Below are 14,675 nucleotides of genomic sequence, written 5' to 3'. Positions count from 1 at the left end.
AAAAATAAAAAATAAAAATGAAAGATTTAAATCATGTTTTAAATGAAATGAAAATTATGAATTTTAAGAAAATTGGAGATGATGAATATACAAATGAATGTTTAATGGAATTTAAAGATATTGAAGTACTTAATCATTTAATTAAATATTATGGAAAAGAACATATGGAAAGAATTCAAAAATCAATGACTCAAACTTTTTTATATACAACAATCAGAGTTAATACAATGAATACCAATAAAGATAAATTATTAATTGACCTTTCAAATCATTTCAAAACCAATGAAAAATCAATAGAAAATCAAGAAATTTTTACAAATTTTAAATCATTTAATGATATTTTAAATAATATTGAAAATAATAATAATGATAATGATAATAATGATGAAATTAAAAATCAAATTTCAAAAGATACAATATTTATAAAAACAATTGGACCATTAATACCAAAACCAATTTATCCACAAATTATTGTTGATTTAATTTGTGGTGAAGCAGTATTAAGGGGTAGTAATATATTTTCAATTGGTGTATTAGGTTCAAATAAATATATTAAAAAAGGTAATATGGTATCAGTATTTGTAACAATTGATAGCAGAGTTTCGAAAGGTGAAATATTTGAAGATTGTTTCAAAGAGAAATGTGCATTCATTGGTAATGGTATAAGTTTATTGGATAGAGATGATTATCATCAAACTAGAGTTGGTGTTGCAATTGAAATGACTGAAAGATTATATGTTTGTCCACCTTTAAATTCAGTATTAGAGGATAAAATGTTTTTACAACATTTACCATCAATCTATACAGTTTATCAATTAGAACCAAAATTAGGTGATAAAATTATTGATATGTGTGCTGCTCCAGGTGGTAAAACTACATTAATTGCATCATTAATCCAACAATTTGAAATTAATAATAATCAAAATAATCAAAAATATCAAAACAATAATGAAATTAAAACTGAAATATTTGCATTAGATAAAAATAAAGGAAAAGTTAAAAAGATTATTGATTTATGTAAAAGATTATCATTAGATAAATATGTAACATGTTTAGCAAAAGATTCATCAAAATTAACAAAAGAAAATCAACAAGATCCATTGGATAAAATTAGATTTCAAAGTAATTCATTTGATAAAGTTTTATTAGATGGACCATGTTCTGGACTTGGATCACGTCCACGTTTAATTGAATCAAGTAGTTTAGTTGATTTAACAAATTCATCAGAATTTCAAAAGAAATTAATTGACCAAGCAGTTTCATTATTAAAACCAGGTGGTATTTTAGTTTATTCAACATGTTCAATTAATCCAGAAGAAAATGAATTAAATGTTTCATATCTTTTAAATAATTATCCAGAAATGAAATTAATTCCACAAATTCCTCATATCTCTCAACCAGGTCTACCAAATTGTGGTTTGACTGAACAACAATGTAAATTAGTTTCAAGATTTGATCCATCAGATTCAAATATTGGTACAATTGGTTTCTTTATTGCAAAATTTACAAAAATAAAAAATTAATTATATAAATATTATTTATTTTTTAGTTTTTTTAAAAATTTATTTTATTTTATTTTTTAATTTTTATTATAATTTTGTTTTCTTGAATTTAACATTTGTCTTCTTGCAGTTTCTAATTCTTTTTCTAATTTTAGAATCTTCATTTGTTGTTCTAATTCTTTTACTTTTGAACCAGTGAAATTGAATTGTTCTTGTTCTTCTTCTTGTTGTTGTTCGTCAAAGATTGTTGCAGCTTTAGCAGCAGCTACAAGATCAGATGTAGCGGAAGCGACTTGTCTAGCTGCAGTTGAAAGATGTGAATGGGCAGCTTGAGATTGATAGTCATCACCAGATTTAGCACGAGAAGCAGAGACTAATAAGGCAGTTGCAGCGGCTACAGAACGTGCAGTTGCAATGAGTTCTTCTTCTTCAGCTTTACCAGTTGCAGATTTCATTGCAGCTTCAACTAAACGATGAGTTGCAGCACCTACACCTTTAGCGGCTGAAATTAAACCATTTGACCAAGTTGGATCAGCTTTATAAACTGAACCACTTGCAATTTGATCTTCTCTTCTCTTTGATTGAGCGACGGCAGCGGAATTGACAAGTTTGGCAACAGCTTTAGCAATTGCACTACTAGCATCTACGATTGTTGCAGCAACACCTTCAGCATCCAATTTACCATTTTTAGATTTAGATTGTGGTCTGGCAGCAATTAATTTAGCGGTAGCTTCTTCGATGGATCTAGCACATGCAGATAATTCATCCTCAGCGAGTGCTTCAAGATCTTCGAGTACGTTATCTTCCTCTACGACAATGTTTTGACCACCTGGTAATGATTTTGATAAAGTGACAACACTATGAACACGATCAGAGATTGAACGAGTAGCATCAGCAATACTTGTTGAACCATTCTTATCTTGATCTTTAACACATTGTAACAAGGCTAACATATCACCAGTTGTTTGTTTAACATTCTCCAAAACTTTAGATTTCAAATCATCATTACCGTTACCCAATAAAGCAATGACACCTTTACTATTGGAAATGAATGATTGAACGTTGGAAACAACGGCTTGTGATGATTTAACGAGATCATCTTGAGAAGAAGTGTAGGATGTAACGATTTCAATTGAAGATTTAGCCAAATCTCTAGCGGATTGAGCGAAAATTTCAGCAGTGGCATCTTTATTGCTAAGTACAGTATCTGGTTTTTCGTGGTAGTTTGCAACTTGTACAATTGATTTCTCCAATTCTTTAATACCTTTACCAGCATCAGAGATAGCGGTATAAACTGATGTGAGGAATTGACCAACAGCTTCGGCGACAGCTTCAGCAGATTTACCAAGTGAACGGAATGCAGTAGCATCCTTTTTGAAACGTTGAGCATCTTTAGTGGCCAAAACCATTTGTTGAGATGAAATAGATAATGCTTTACTTGCAGAGAGGATATCTTGTTGTGATGTGGTATCAGCTAAAACTGATGCAATATCTTTTGCGGTTTTAACCAATGATGAAACGGTATTGGCAACTTTAGTAGTTGCAGAACCCAAATGTTCTTGAGTACCTCTTGAAGAACCAACCAATTGCGAACTTGAAACAATGAGTAATTTAGCTTGAGTGATTGTATCTTTTTGAAGATTTTTCAAATGTTGTTGTTTGGTAACTTCATTCATTGTTGATTGAGATGATTGATCATTCTCTAATTGACCAGCGGCAGCGAACAAACTATAGCCATCCAAATCTGAAATAACCTTACGAATTTGGTCAATGGCGGCATCAGAGAGAATCTCACCGATTGCACCTTGTTTCAATGATTGGAGGAATCTAGTTATATTATCATTGGTAGCACGATAACTATCGTTAACTTTAGCTTGTGATGAATTTGCTTTATCGGTTGAATTGACTTTAATATGATTAACAATATCACCAGTTGAAACGATGACTTGTCTTGAACTTGTAATGATAGAATCTCTAATCTTTTGATCACTTGTAGTTGCAAGAATTGCTGATGAAACATGAGCGATATCAGAGATATAATTGGCGATATCTTTAGAGATAGTTGAAATTGATACAAGATTATTACCATCAGTTGCAACAATGGTTTTAAGTGATAAGGCGAGATTCTTTGTAAGATTGGATAACTCTTCTTTATATTCTTGATAACCTCTATTTTCACTATCTTTTGGTGCATCCTTGGCAGATGTTTGAACAACTGATTTACGAATACGATCGAGTGATTCATCAAGTTCTTTATAGAGATTAACACCTGATGAAATTTGAGCGACCAATTTACTCATTGCCTCTGAAGCGTCAACACATTTATTAACAATGATTTGATAGGTTTCTTTGGATGGATTTGAAGAGGCAATCAATGAAGCTTGACATAATTTCAAGATACTGTCACCAACATTCTTTGATTCTGTGACTAAATCATTTTGAGCATCAGCATCTGGTGCAGTTGCAAGTGCAGGTTTAGTAGTATTAACCAATGATGGTGCAATGAATGAGAGTGCCTTGGCAGAGATACCAATGGCTTCTGGTGATTGTCTTGATGCTTTCAATAGATCATTAATACCAGTACCAATTTTTTTAGTTACATCAACCAATCTCTCTTGAGATTCAACATGTGATAAACCTTCTTTATTATTGGCAGATGAATCGAATGAACCAACTGCAACTGAAAGTGCAACACTTGAAAGATCACTAATTGCACGTTGAGCGATTTCAATAGCTTCTTCACAAAAGTTTACACCTGGCATCATTGATGAAGTTACTTTGATGATATCTTTCAATGAATTTGTCATTAATACAGCGTTCTCTGAGAGAATTGAAGAGAGTTCGATATCTTTTGGTTTTTGTGAACATGAAGAAGCGGAAATGATCAATTGAGATGAAGCTGTTGAAACTGAACGACAAGTTGACATGAGTTTATTGAAATCGGCAATACCAATACCACGTTCACTAGCTGGTACAGATGATGTGATTAAAAGATTATTAATTGCAGATTCAAGATCTTTCAAAGATTGAGAGATCATTGCTTTGGCACCTGGTTCTTTAGAGGTTACAGATTTAACAGCACGTGCTAAACTACTGGTGGCATGAGCTAATTGTTGAGTTGATTTAACAATACCATCACGAACTTGTACTTGTTGTTCATCTTGTTCATTGAATTGTGAAGCACGTTCTCTAGTGATACCTAACAATTGTTGAGTACAAGCTGCAATGGTACGAGCATGACTAAGTACATGATTTACATCGGCTTGATTAGCTGTGAGCATTTGAGAGGCATCTAAAATTGATTTAGCAGGTAAGAGAATATCTGGTGATGAGGTTGAAATGGAGCAGTGTACAACATGTTTGGCAGCTTCAATCATTTCAATGATTGCTTCAGCAGCATCAGTTGAACCAGATCCAACCAAATCGGAGTTATTCTTTGAGTTTACTAAATTAGATGTAATTGAACCAAGTTTCTTTGATGCTTGGGTAATTGCAAGTAGAGATTGTTGATGTAACATCTCTAAATGTGCATTGGTTTGTAAACCACTTGTATCTGGTAAAATAGTTTTATCCAATGAACGAGTGGCTTCAATGATACGATCGACAGCTTCATCACAAATTGTATTATTACCATCACCACCCAATGAACGACCAACCTTTACCAAATGATCCTCTACTGATTTTGCTTGATTGATTAAATTTTGATCATAGATTGGATCTTAGTAATTTGCAATACGAGCTTTTGAGAAATCTAATAAACCAATGATTTGACCACCCAATGCAACGGTTGATGCTAAAATTGCATTCTTTGTAGCTTCATTCTCTGTTAATACAATTGCATTTTGAGCATGACTAACCAATGTACTCAATGCTGATGCTGTGATTTTAGCGGATGCTCCTAAACCTTTAAGATTTTTATTACGTGCCATTGCAACAACTTGTTGACTTGCAGCATTTAATGCTTTAGTTGATGAAGCAATCTCTTCAACGTAGAAAGCAAATTCTTCAGTTGGTTGTGATAGAATTGATTCGAGGGAACCCATTTTCAATGAGAGTAAATTTGAGATATCAGCAGAGGCTTCATCCAATTCCTTACAATCTACATTTGCAGTTGAACCAACCAATGCTGCTGTACTAATTGATACATCATTGGATGCTGCATCCAAGAGTAATTCAGATGCTGCATCATTTGGATTTGATGCTACTGAACGAGATGCACGAATTAATTGTTCCATATCAATCATCAATTGTTTGGTAATACCCATTAATTTCTTTTGAACTTGTTTTCCAGTGGTAGCACAAATTAAAGTTTTAGCAGAGATGGCAACTGATGAAGCGGATTCAGTTGCACTTTTAACTAAATCACCTAATCTTGCTGGATTAACACGAATATCAGTTACCAATTCATTGTTTACTTTATTTAAATCTTTAATTGCAACCATTAATAATTCAGCAGCACCTTCACGAGTTGTACCACTAACTGCATCTAAGAAACCACCAGCAATTGCAATTTCAGTTGTTTCTAAATCGGCAATAGTTGAATCGAATACTTCTAAAGCTTCTTCAATTTCTATATGACCACAAATTCTTTTATAGGCTTCACCAGCTTTCATTAATTTTTGAACAGATTGAGCGGCAGCATCTGAAGAGAAAATAAGTCTTTGTTTTTGATTTGGATCTGAAATCTTTGGTGCAAATCTTTTACAAGTGGAAACTAAATTCATTGGTGGAAGTGATTGTTTTTGAGCCAATGTTAAAAGTTCCATTTGGGTTGCTTCAGATTTTGGATCTAATACAACCTTTTTAATACCAACCATTAATTTAGATAATGCATCAGATACATCTTTTGCACCCTTCAATAAGGTGATACCATTTGCATCTGGTAAATATTGAGAGGATGTACGACTTGTTGAAATTAATGAACTAACTTGAGCAATCATCTCTTTGGAATAATCACGTAAACTTGTGATACATGCAATCTTACCAGCATCAGTTGACATATTTTGAGTGAGGAATTGTAAATGACCAGCAGTTTCTACGATTTGGAATGTGTGTGCTTCTTGTTCTGGATTTTTAATATAGGAACGACAATGATTGGAAAGATTTGCTACAGATTCAAATACTGCATTGGTTGAATTGAAAAGACGTTGTTGTGATTGAGTATCAGCACGTGATGCAACTGCTTTAGTACAAGTGATTAAACGATTGGCATGACCTGCTACCATTTTATAGGATTCCATAACGGTGTCTGGATTCTTTAAATTTGATCTCATTGTCATGATAGCATTTGTTAAATCATTGGCAACGGTTGCAAATTCCTCAGTTAAATTTGTACCAGCGAGAATTTCACCCTCACCAACTTCAACACCATTAGAAGTGATAGAGATTTTATATTCCCTCTCTGAACAATCCATAGCATAGTTTATTAAATTAACAGATTCGATAATATCTGAAACTCTAGCATTGAGCAAGTTATAATCTTGTTCTGGAATTTCACCAGATTTGAATGCAGTTAACAATGCATTACTTTGATTCAATGCTGATTGAGTGATGTTGGTGATTTGTTTACGTGATTCTGGATGACATGAAGTTGATGCTAAATTTTCAGTGGTTGATAATAATTCATCCGATGTGAGGGAAGTGCTTTTTAATGTGTTTTGAATTTGACCTAATAATAATTCATCATCGATGAATTCAACTTTACTATTACCAACTACCAACATATCAGCAATTGCTGCTGAAACATTCTTTGCACATTCAATGAGTAACTTACTACTTGAATCAGTGACATATTCATTATCACATGCTGCCATCATTAATGTAACCAATGATTGTACATTGAAAATTTCAGTTTGTGCTGCTTTTTGTGATTTTTCATCACAATCTGTACCTTGAATAGTTGAACCAATTGCAAGAAGACGTGCCATAGATTCTGATAATTTTGTAGCTACACCAATGATTTCATCAGAGAAACTTGCCATGTCAGGGAAATAACCGGCATTCTTGGCTGCAGTACCAACTGTATTCAATTCAGCCATAATGATTTGTGCACGTTTGGTAATAGCTTGTTGGAATGCTGCAATGCCACCAGTTGGTGGTGGGGTTGTCATATCTTGGAATAAACCTTGTGCTGCAATTGCCATTGCATTTGTATGAGAGATCAATTGATGTTTAAATTGTTGTGGTGTTAATGTAGTGAATGAACGTGTGAAATTCTGTGGAGTTGCACCAGTGGAACTTCTAAATCCACCCAATTCACCAATTAAAAGATCAGTTGCACGTAAAGCACTCTTTAAATCAGTGATTGGAATTTGTTGGGATGGTTGCAACTGATTGGCACCGCCCCCACCTGCACCGTACCCCATGTATGATGAACTATTAGCAACGGAGCCTTTCTTGACAGCCATCACCTCCTCAACACCCATTGCTGTATCTTCCTTCTCTATCACTTTGGATGAATCCTTTCTGGCCTTCATAATAATCTCAATGTAACCACCGATTAACTGACTGATTTGTTCAGGATTTGGGGTTTGTAAAATCAAATACTCAGTTTCATGATCACCAAAATCCAAAGTAAAACTCTTATCAGTTGCAGCCCATCTCTTTATATGTTTCAATGGATGTGTCATTATCACTTCCTTAGTCTCAGTTAACATCAATAACATTTGCTCTCTTGTAATACCTAAAATATGATCAACCATTTTCTTCTTACCATATTCTCTAATCTTTACATCAAATGATGTCATACCATAAGTCTTTAATGAACGACACAATTGTACATATCTATACTTTGCATTAACTTCTGTCATTGATACTAATTTCTTATGTTCTTTAAAAATATCCTTTTCAACACCTTTTGATTTTAACCATTGTAATGGTAAATAATCTTTTAATCTAATAATTATAAAAAAATTAATTTAATTATTCTTTTAAAAAAAAAAAAAAAAAAGTCATTAAACTTTACTTACGTTAAAAATCCAGGAACATGTTTTGTTGGATTATAATCACCTAATTGAACTTGACATTGAAGTGCTGATAATGCCAATGATTCTTCTCTTTGAGTTGGATATTTACCTTCAATAATACCATCTCTACATTGAACGAATAAAAGATGTAATTGAACTGGATCATTTCTATCAATATTTGCATCATTAAAAAAGAATTTTTTCATTAAAACTGTAATGTCATTTTCAGAAATACCTTGTTCTGATAAAATTTGTGTATTATTTAACCATGCACCAGCTTTTAAAAAAAAAATAAAAAAAAAAATAAAAAAAAATAAAAAAAAAAATTAATATGTATTTATATTATATTATATTATATTATCATGAACCTTTTTTTAAAATATAATTAATAATTTACCTGAATTCATTAATGAATATTCTTCTGGATTTTTAATACCCATTTTCTTACAAATTGAATTAACGATTTCAGAAACATTTTGACTTTCATCAACTAATTGAGTTTTAATTGTACCATCTAATAATTTGAATTTTTGTGGTCTATGTTTTTTTTTGTAATCTAATTGTTGATCTGAATTGATATCATAAAATTGTAATGTTTTTTCCATTGCTAACCATCTTGCTGATTGTTTACCTTCAATATGAGCTTGATACAAACCATGATCTGGTCCACCTTCATTTGTTTTTTCAAAAATATGTGTACAACATTCTTGAATACACATATCTGGTGCAAATCTTAATGTTTTAACAGTATTTGCACCAACAATATTAATTTTTAATGAAATTGACATTTTTTTTTTTTTTTTTTTTTTTTTTTTTAAAATAAATAAGATTTATATGTTGTGTATAAATATATAAAAATGTTTGTGTTGTAATATTACAAATAATTATTTAATTTTGTTTTTTGTTGTTTTTTTTTTTTGATTTTTTTTTTTTTTTTTTTGATTTTGGTTTTTTTGAGAAAAAAAAAAAAAAAAATGAAAAAATGAAAAATAATGTACAAACTATAAATCCAATAAATAAAGTTATATGAATACTTTATATATGAATATTGGTGTTTAATAGTATTTTAAAAAATATGGAATTAAAAAAAAAAAAAAAAAAAAAAAAAAAAAGGAAAAAATTGTTTTTAAACTAACTGACAGTGAAAGACAAAAAAGATTTTTTTATTTTTTTATTTTTTTTTATTTTTTTCATTTTTATTTTTTTTTTTATTATTTTTTTTATTATTTTTTTTTTTTTTTTAGTGCGATTATCGAGATCAACTGTTTTTTTTTAATTTTTTTTTATCTTGATAGTCTTTGAAATGGCTTTGGCAGCGGCATATTAAAATAAATTTAGATCATTAATGGAAAAAAAATAAACTAATAATATTCCAGTGATTATCAAGTTTGATAGAGATATATATTTTAATTTGGAATGAAAATGTAAAGGATGTCTTATTTGGTAATTCGAGAAAGGTATATAAAACAAGAAACTTATAAAAAAAAAGAATAAATTAAAAATGGAAAAAAATAAATTTTATTTTATACATACCAAGAAATATTTTTTTTTTTTTTTTTAAACCATTTTAAAATTTTTTTTAAACAGATAATTGAAAAAATAATAAAAATAATAATTATTATAATAATAAAAAATTATGTAATATTTAAAAATGTATTTATTTTTTTTTATTTTTTTTTTTTTTTTTTTTTTTGTATACAAAATCCATTTTATATTTTTTTTAAATGGAAGCTTTTGGTCCGAGAAAAGGGGAATTGAAAAAAAAAATAAAAAAAATAAAAATTAAATAAAAAAAAAAAGATTTTCGCGCCAAAAAAATTTTTTAAAAAAAAAAAAACCTCAATTTTTTATAACATTTTAATTATTTGTCCCTTATAATTTTTATTTTTTTTCTTCTTTTTTTTTTTTTTTTTTATATAAATTTATATATATATATATCAAATATAATAATATTGTCTTTTAAATGAACAAATAATTTAAAACTTTTTTTAAGAAAAAAAAAAAAACAATTTAAACTTTAAAAAATTTAATAATTTAAAATATTAATTTAAATAAATAAATATAAAGAAATATAAATAATAATAATAATTATAATTTTTGCAATAATAAAAAATAAATAAATAAATAATTAACAATAAATAATAATAGTACTAATTAAAAATTTAAAAATGATGGCACATAATAAAAATGACCTTACTAATATAAATACAAAAACAACCGCACCAACAACAACAACTACAGAACAACAACCAGAACAACAACAACAACAACCAGAACAACAACAACAAGAAAAACAAAATAATAATAATAATAATAATAATAATAATAATAATAATAATAATATTAATAATAATGAAAATAATGAAAATAATAATAATGATATTATAAATAATAAAATTAATCTTTTGGATGAGTTAGTGGCAGCAGCAGAATTAAAAGGTAGATATACCCAAATTCAATTAGAGGAATTAAAATCAAAATTAGATAGGACATCATCAGCATTGAATGTAGATCAAGATACAATCAAGTTGGCATGGTGTTTATTAGAGAATATGCAATTAGTATCGGTTGATACATCTGAACAATTTCAAAAACAAATTGTAGCATGCTCATTATTTATATGTGGTAATAAGAAATTTAGTTCTTTATTATATAATTTAAATCAACCCTCTTCTTCATCTTTTCAACCAGATAATAATAGTAAAATAAAAGGAAGAAAGATAAGAAAAACTAATAATAGCAAAAATAAAAATAATGATAGTAATGAAGAAGAAGAAGAAACCACCACTGATACAGAAGAAGAAGAAGAAGAAGATACATTATTAAATGAAAATAATAATAGTATTAATAAAAATAGTAGTAATAATAATGAATTATTAGTATCAATAAGATCATGCATTAATGAAAGTGGTGGTGATAGTCAATTCTTACAAAATTCAGTGTTTTTATCACAACTTTTGAAACACTTTGAAGGTGAGATTAAATTATCACAATTCTTTGATACCCTTAGATCGTTCATTAGTAACCTTAGATTAGGTAATGCATTCGAAGAACAAGGTAGACAATTGGAGCAATCTTTTAATACATTAAATAATCTTTATAGAAAATATGAACAAATCTTTTTCACTCTATTTCATCCAACTGAAAATTATATATTAAAAACAACACAACAACATAACTATAATAATAACAGTAATAATAATAATAATAATAATAATAATAATAATAATAATAATAATAATAATAGAACAAATGAAGATTATTTATTATCAATTGGCTGGTTAATTTTCCTTTTCTGTAAGAATAAATTGTTTACCAAGGACAGTCCAGATTTCGTTCAATCTTTACATTTACTATTATGTATTATAAATTTCATTTATGTTAATACATCGATAAGTGAATTGAAAAAGATACCACAAGGCGTTCAAATCATTGATACTGCAACTGGAGATATACTATTATATTTAGCTAAATCAATTCCATGTAATCTTGACGATCTTTCAAATGTTAATCAAAATATATTTTCAACTTATTCTAATTTATTAATTAATAATTCCATTTTAAAATTATTTGATAATAATAACAATAATAATAACAATAATAATAACAATAATAATAATAGTGATGGTATTAAATCAATCTTTAATAATTCTAGCATAATTAAAGATAACTATAATTCTTTAAACAAATCATATGAACTTTATTATTATGCAAATGGTGACATAGATGAACGTTTATTTTATTCATTTGATCATGATATATATGTTTTAAATAATAATAATAATAACCAAAATAATAATAATAATAACAATAATCATAATAATAATTATTATAATAATAATAATAATAATAATAATAATAATAATAATAACAATCATTTAAATTATCAATATTCATCATTATTGCCACCTTCAACACCAACGACACCATCAAGATATGGTAGTAGTAGTAGTAGTGGTGGTGGTGGTGGTGGTAATTTAAGAAAGAATATATACGGTACACCATCAAAATCCTTAAGTGCCGGTAATTTAGGTAGTGTTATACCACAAACACCAATATCTTTAACTCTAACATTAGAATCTTGGTTAAAAGTTGAAATTCAAAACTATAGAGATCCAAATCCCTCTTTAAATTTAATTAATATTTTAAAATCTGCGGATCAACCACAACAAACATCAGAAGTTGATAAAATGATTGAAAGAGTTTCATCATTAACAAATAATACTGATAGTTTATTCTCTATTGGTGGTATTGACGATCATCAACAACAACAACAACAACAACAAGAAGTAAAACAAAGAAGAAAGAATATGGCAATACAATTATATTATTGTTTACTTGAAAAATTAATTAAATTTGAACAAAATACAAGTGTAAGTAAAATTTAAAAAAAATAAAAATAAAAAAATTATTAATATTAATATATTTCTATTTCTATTTTATATATATATATATTTATACAAAAGTCAAATATTAATGTATTATTAAATCATGAAGATTTTCATAAATCATTATTGTCAAATAGCTTTGAAATTATAGCATATGTTTATAAGATGGAAGGATTATATTTCCCTCATTTTATAAATGTTTTCAAACTTCATCCATTCTCTTATCTAAGATTAATTGATTTAGTATTAAAAGTTGATGCTGATCTCCCTAAACTGTTGGCTCAACATTTTAGTCAAATTGAAGAGAAAATTTTAGAGAAATATGTTTGGTCAAATAATTCAACCGTTTTTTCAACAATTAAAAGTCATGATTTTCAAAACATTTTTAATAGTAATGGTGTTGGTGCTGCCATAACAACACATTTACGTCCAACTCAAGTATTTTCAACACCAACTAAAAATCAAAATAATAATCCTTTCAGGAATCAACAATTAATTAATACAAATATACCAAATACACCAACTAAAAAGAATCCATTTATTCAAAATTTCATTAAAAAAGTATCAACATTGATCATTGCAAAATGTAGAAAGTTAATTCATGCAATGGGATTATCATCAGATTATGTGGTTCAAATCTATCAAGTCATGATAAAGATCTTAATCGATGAAACATTATTATTTAAAAATAGAGAAATAGATGTACTTTTAATTTGTTCAATCTATGCAATATGTAAAGTTAACTCTAAAAATATTACCTTTAAAGCAATCATTGATAAATCTTGTATCTCTGCTAAAGTTTATAAAGAAGTTTATATAGGTAATGATGAAAATAATAATAATAATAATAATAATAATAATAATAATAATAATAATAATAATAATAATAATAATAATATTAATAATAATAATAATAATAATGAAAATAATAATAATAATAATAATCCAGTAAAGGGTGATATAATTTTATTTTATAATAAAATATTTTTAACAAAAATGGATCCTTACATTCATGAAGTATTTAGTAAATATCAACAACAGCAACAACATCAATATCAACAACCACTACAAAATTTACCACCACCTTTACTAAATCAAAATTCACCTAAGAAATGGAACCCATTATTTCACACACCAACCAAAAATCAAAATAATAATCCATATAATAGCAATAATAATACACCAAATAAATTCTCTTCATCAATACCATTATCACCACAAAAAGGTGTTAATTATAATAGTAGTTTCTCTGTAAATAGTATGGTTACAATATCACCTATGAAACAACATACTCCAATCTCTAGTTCATACACTTATATTGTCGCAAAGAGTCCAAGTAAAGAATTATTTCAAATCAATCAATGTTTAAATAAAAAGAAAAATGATGAAATGGTACCTCCACCACCAACAACTCCTTCAAGTATTAATAATAATAATAATAATAATAATAATAATAATAATAATAATAATAATAATAACAATAATAATAGCAACGACAATAATAACAATAATAACAATAATAACAATAATAATAACAATAATAATAGCAATAATAATAGCAATAATAATAATAATACTGAAAAGAAAATGGTTGGCAAAAGATTATTATTTGACTATGAAGAATCACCTTCAACCCCATCCTCTTCCTCATCACCTACAATTTTAAATAATAACAAAAAGAATAATAATAATAATAAGAGTGAAAATGTTGATGACCCTGGTAACAATTCTCCTTCTTCCTCACCATTATCTTCTTCTTCCTCCTCCTCTTCCTCTTCTTCTAGTGGAGGTAGAAAGAGGTTAAAATCATAAATAAATTA

The 14,675-nt window shown here is 27.9% G+C and overlaps 3 protein-coding genes across 3 annotated transcripts; 2 read left to right on the top strand and 1 right to left on the bottom strand.

Moving 5' to 3' along the window:
- Positions 1–17: 17 nt before the first annotated feature.
- DDB_G0290553 (NOL1/NOP2/Sun family protein) lies at positions 18–1,523 on the top strand (the record flags this gene model as incomplete). Its single annotated transcript, XM_630555.1, has 1 exon — positions 18–1,523. One exon carries the CDS (start codon positions 18–20, stop codon positions 1,521–1,523), a length of 1,506 nt encoding a protein of 501 aa, XP_635647.1.
- Positions 1,524–1,579: 56 nt separating this feature from the next.
- Positions 1,580–9,255, bottom strand: talA (hypothetical protein; the record flags this gene model as incomplete). Its single annotated transcript, XM_630554.3, is given in 3 exon segments — positions 1,580–8,396; positions 8,471–8,744; positions 8,865–9,255. Coding segments are annotated over 3 exon segments (7,482 nt in total).
- Positions 9,256–10,635: 1,380 nt separating this feature from the next.
- Positions 10,636–14,667, top strand: rblA (Rb-like protein; the record flags this gene model as incomplete). Its single annotated transcript, XM_630553.1, has 2 exons — positions 10,636–12,840; positions 12,934–14,667. 2 exons carry the CDS (start codon positions 10,636–10,638, stop codon positions 14,665–14,667), a joined length of 3,939 nt encoding a protein of 1,312 aa, XP_635645.1.
- Between the last annotated feature and the right edge of the window lie 8 nt (positions 14,668–14,675).

This window comes from Dictyostelium discoideum, assembly GCF_000004695.1.
Source record: "Dictyostelium discoideum AX4 chromosome 5 chromosome, whole genome shotgun sequence".
Lineage (NCBI taxonomy): Eukaryota > Evosea > Eumycetozoa > Dictyosteliales > Dictyosteliaceae > Dictyostelium > Dictyostelium discoideum.
The sequence above is the reverse complement of the archived record's forward strand: the minus strand, read 5'-3'. Positions and strand labels throughout refer to the sequence as shown.